At 36.6% G+C, this 5,396-nt stretch overlaps 1 protein-coding gene across 8 annotated transcripts in view; it reads left to right on the forward strand.

Annotated features, from left to right (window-relative positions):
* Positions 1-5,396, forward strand: part of Axdnd1 (axonemal dynein light chain domain containing 1) — a 141,881-nt gene that overhangs the window by 31,742 nt on the left and 104,743 nt on the right. For all 8 annotated transcript variants that reach the window (XM_013521187.1, XM_005374958.2, XM_005374956.2 and 5 more), the window contains one exon: positions 2,825-2,963. In XM_013521187.1, coding sequence (XP_013376641.1) covers positions 2,825-2,963 — 139 coding nt within the window. The remainder of the gene's footprint in view (positions 1-2,824; positions 2,964-5,396) is intronic.

Raw genomic sequence — 5,396 nt, forward strand, 5'->3', positions numbered from 1 at the left:
TCAAGAGATGCAAATTAAAACAACACTTGAGATTCCATTTCACTCCAGAAAGAATGGCTGTCATCAGGAAATCAACCAATAACAAATGCTAGTGAGGCTGTTGGGGGAAAAGGAACACTTCTCCTTTGCTGGTGGGAGTGTTACCTGGTACAAACACTATGGAAAGCAGTATGGAGATATTCCTTAAAAAACTAAAACTAGAAGACCCATTTGACCCAGCTGTTCCCTTCCTAGGTATCTTTCTGAAAAAGTTAAAAACATCATACCACGGTGATATATGCATACCCGTGTTGTTAGCCACACAGTTATAATAGCTAACTCTTGGAAACAGCTCAAATACCCATCAATAGATACATGGATAAAGAAAATATGGGATTCATATACAATGGAGTACTACGCTATCACAAAAAAGGATAAATCTGAGTCATTTGCAAGAAAAGAGATGCACCTTGAGACCATAATCTTACATGAAATAAATCAGACACATAAGTTTAAATATCACATTGTTTCCCTGGTGTGAGAGACCCAATAATGGATAAATATAGGGAAGTAGGGAGAACATGTTCAAATAGGAAGGGCAACAAAGGAAGAGGGGTGGTGGAGGAGGGAAGAAAAGGAAAAAGGGAAAAAAGAGAATAGAAGAAAAAAATGGAAATGAAACTTTTGTTAATGGGGAGAGGAGGAAGGGTTGAAGGGAGGGGATGAGAAAAAAATGAAGAATCAGAATATATTACATACAGGTACAAATTCCCAATGATGAATATTATCAATATGTATGACAATATGTGCCAATAAAAAAGTTTTTAAAAGGTTAAAAAAGATGGGAAAGGCTCAATAAGGGATTCTAGCGAGATGTAGATGAGGTGAGGATGGTGCTAACTGACAGAAGTAGTGAATACAAGAGGATGAAAAGATAGAATGGAAGAACTCAGTTGTCCCTGGAAGTAGCAGCTGGGATAAGGTGAGATTTGATGACACTGCCCAGGGAGAAAATGTACAGGGAAAAGGGTAGAGGTATGAGGACACAAATGTGGAGCATTTCCATTTAGTAGCAGGAGGGCACAGTGAAGTCTAAGAGGGAGCATTTAGGACAAAATACCAGGAGTGTCTGGTAACACAGAGAATAGAGGAAAAGAGTGTTTTTAAAGACAGAGGTAATTCAACCCAGCTATTCCCCTTCTGGGTATTTCCCCAGAAGATCTGAAAACATCACATCACAGCGATATACGTGCACCCATGTTTACAGCAGTGCAATTTGTAATTGCTAAATTGCAGAAGCAACCCAAATGTCCTCCACTGAGGAATGGATAAAAAAATTGTGATACTTTTATATAATGGAACATTACTCAGCTGTAAAGAAAGACAAACTCGAGGCTTTTACAGGTAAATGGTCACAACTAGAGACCATACTCGTAAGTGAAGTAAACCAGTCCTCCATGTGTAAGCAACGTATTGTCTCACTAGTGTAAGAACCTGAAAGAGTGAATAAAAATTAGGAGGTATGACAGACATTGTGAAACGAAAGGAAAATGCTCAAAAGTAAAGAGCAACTGGGGTGAGGGAAAAGAGAAAAGAAAGAAGGGAAAATTATGTATCTACGTATATACAGGATAGCTAACATAGTTGTACTGCTGATTTCTATTTTTTTACTGAAAGGAACAGTTAATGATTAATTATTTGATCAATCTTGCATGTCTCTGTTTTCCCTGAGAAACCACTATGAAGATATCAATACGTAATACAACAACCACTGTTAATTTCCTACCACTTTGTCTGTAACTCTGTATTGCTTGTATTGTTCTTATGCTATTTTGTAAATTGATGTCTGTTTATTAGTATGTTTTCCTTCTTTTAATTTTTAAAATAAATTTTAAAAAATCAAAAAAAAAATAAAGAGAGAGGTAATCAATCTTAGAAAATATACCAGAGAAATTTAGTGGAAGATACTAATAAGAGATGTTTCTTTTTTTGTTTTTTGTTTTTTTTTTCCGGTACCAGGAATCAAACTCACAACCTTGCACTTGCCAGGTGGGCTCTGTGCCACTGAGCTAAATCCCCAGCCCCAACTAATAAGAGATGATTTGACTTTCCAGTGGCAAATCATGAAGCCATTTCTGGAGAATGGCTTCAGGATAAGAGGTGTGGGTGGAAATCAGATTGTAGGGAAGTCTGATGAACAAATTGAGAGATGACCAATGATAGATAGACAGACCAATCATGATAAAGTGATAGCAGTGTATGGTAAAGCAAAGATTTTTAGAGGGGAAAAAGACTGGTTATACACCAAGAAGAATGTTTGAATAGCGTGGGAAAGACACAGAAGTTATGACTGATAGACTAGAGTACTCAATGATATAGGCAGAGATGGAATCAAACGGACAAGTGGAAGGAATAACCATGGAAATGAGAATTTGCATTAGCCTAAGACTGAAGGAAAGAGTTTGTGATGTGACTGAGGTTTCAGGTAGGGAAGAATGTTAGAGAAACTCATGTCTAAGGCTCTGGTCTTCTTAGTAAAGTATGAAGTAAGGAGATTTTTTTTTTTTCTGGCCTTTTTGAGACAGGGTCTCAATATGCAGTTCAAGCTGGCCGTGAGCTCACTTTGTAGCCCAGGCTGGTCTTGAACTCACAACAATCCTCCTGCCTCAGCCTTCTGAGTGCTGATATTACAGGTGTGTGCCACCATGCCCAGCAGGAGATTGGTTTTGCTGACCTAAAGGACCACTTTACTCACTAGTAAGCTAGGTGTGGATCTCACTCACTCTGATTTAGTAGCCAGAATGAAAATTTATTTTTGAATTATATATTTGTTTCTTCTTTTTAGGGATATTTCTTTTTTGTATGATGTCAGATATGTAAAGGGGGAGACAAGAGAGAATGCAGTTTGTCCCCCACATAAGGGCCATTCGTTACAATCCAGAGATGATCATGACAAACATGATGGTGTCCTCGTGCCTCACAAGGTAAAGCACTGATAAATAATCTTCTCTGCTCGCTACTTTTTAAATAACTTCCCCCAAATATAAAGTAATATCATACTATAAAACAGCTTGAATTGCTTATCTGCCTTACTTCTTTAAAAAACTATTTAGTGAGAAAAGATAAAAAATACCTTAAGCTGTTTTCCAAACCACAGTTACCACTTTGTACAGTATAGAAGACTAGATTTTTCCATGCAGAATTCATGTGCAAAGCTGTACAGTTCTTATTCATGGTATCTCACTAAACTGAATATTAGCTGAATATTAGTTTTCCTACTAAATTAAAAAAATGAATTTGTTTGTTTGTTTGTTTGTTTGCTTCTTTTTTTGAGATAAGGTCTCATATGTAGTCCAGGCTGGCCTTGAACACGAAATGATCCTCCTGCCTCAGTCTCCCAAGTCCTGGGATTAAAGGGGTGTGCTCCCTTATCCAGCCTGCATAGTGACTTTCTGAATACACTTGGCCCTCTACATCTGAGAGTTCCTCATTTGCATATGCAACCAACTACAAATGGGAAATATTTGAAAAAAATTGCATCTGTAATGAACCTGTATAGATTTTTTTCTTGTCACTGTTTCCTCAGCAAGTCAGCATTATGATTATTTATATAGCATTTACATTATATTAGGTATTATAAGTAATCCAGAGATGATTTAAATAAATGAGAGGCTATGCATAGGTTATATGCAAATACTGCACCATTTTATATAATGACCTTGAACACTGACAGATCTGTGGTGTGTGTGGAGATTCCCGGAACCAGCCTTCTTCAGATATTGAGAGATGATTATACTAGAACTTCACTTGTTCTTAAACTCATGCTTACTTTTACAAAATGAGTTCTCTGCTTAAAACTTTGTTCCTGTTGTTTGCTATCCCGACATTATTAAAACATTGTTATTTCTGTAATCAAAATCTCTCAACTTAATAAATAGCATCTCTGTTGTGTATAGAAAAGGAAGAAGCTGAACTATCCTTATTCACAGATGATGTGATCCTGTACATTAGAAGACCCAAAAAATCCCACCAAAAAGCCCCTAGAAGTAAAAAACAAATTGAGCAAAGTAGCAGTATACAAAAATCAATACAAATAATTCAGTAGCATTCCTGTACACCAACAGTGAACATACTGAGAAATAAATCAAAACAGCAATACCTCACAACAGCTTAAAAATATTACATACCTAAGTATTAGTCTCACCAAGAAGTGAAAGACTTCTATAATGAAAACTACAGTACTATGAAAAAGGAGATCAAATAGGATACCAGAAAATGGAAAGGCATCCTTTGTTCCTGGATAGGCTGAGCTAATATTGTCAAAATGGCCACACATTAATACTAATTTATGCATTTAATGTAAATCCAGTCTAAATATCAGCAGCATTCCACAAAGAACTAGAAAAAATAATTCTAAAATTCATATGGAATGAGAAGAGACCCAGAACAGCAAAAACAGACCTTGGGAAGAAGAGTAAAGTAGGAGGACATCACAATCCCAGATCTCAAGCTATGTTACAAAGCTATGTGATAAGAGCAGCATGGTACAGGCACAAAAACAGATATGTGGGTCAGTGGAATAGAATAGAGGATGCAGAAGCAACCCTAGGCACACTCAGACATCTGATTGTTGATAAGGGGAGAAAACCATCTGATAGAGAAAAAAGAACTTCAACAAATGGTACTGGGGAAACTGGTTATCCATATACAAAAGATGAATCTAGACCCATCTCTTTCACCATGTACCAAACTCAAATCAAAATGGATCAAAGACCTAAATATTAAAACAGAACCAATCTGCTGGAAAGTAAAATAGGTAAAACTCTTGAAGACATAGGCATAGGCAAGGACTTTCTGAACAAAACCCCAATGGTACCAAGAATCAACAAATGGGGTCGTATCAAACTGAAAAGCTCCTGTACAGCAGCAGAAACCACCATCAGAGTGAAGAGACAACCTACAGAATGGGAAAATATTTTTTTCAACTATATCTCAAACAGAGGACTAATACCTACAATATATAAAGAACTCAAAAAAATTAGACACCCTAAATAAAAGACCCAATCAAAAAGTATTCAGTTGAAATAAATAGACACCTCTCAGGAGAAAACATACAGATAGCTAATAAGTACATGAAGAAATGTTCAACATCTCTGGTTGTTAGAGAACTTCAAATTAAAACTGCACTGAGATTCCATCTTACCCCAGAAAGAATGACCATCGTCAGGAAGCCAAATGATAACAAATGCTGGTGAAGCTGTAGGGGGAAAGGAGCCCTCCTATACTGTTGGTGGGAATGTAAACTAATACAACCACTGTGGAAATAAGTATGGAATTCCTCAAAAAGCTAAAACTAGAATTTCATTTGATCCAGCTGTTCCCCTTCTAGATATCTTTCTGAAAGAGTTAAAGAAATC

The sequence above is a fragment of the Chinchilla lanigera genome, unplaced genomic scaffold (assembly GCF_000276665.1).
Source record: "Chinchilla lanigera isolate Chin_1 unplaced genomic scaffold, ChiLan1.0 scaffold00005, whole genome shotgun sequence".
NCBI classification, from domain to species: Eukaryota; Metazoa; Chordata; class Mammalia; order Rodentia; family Chinchillidae; genus Chinchilla; species Chinchilla lanigera.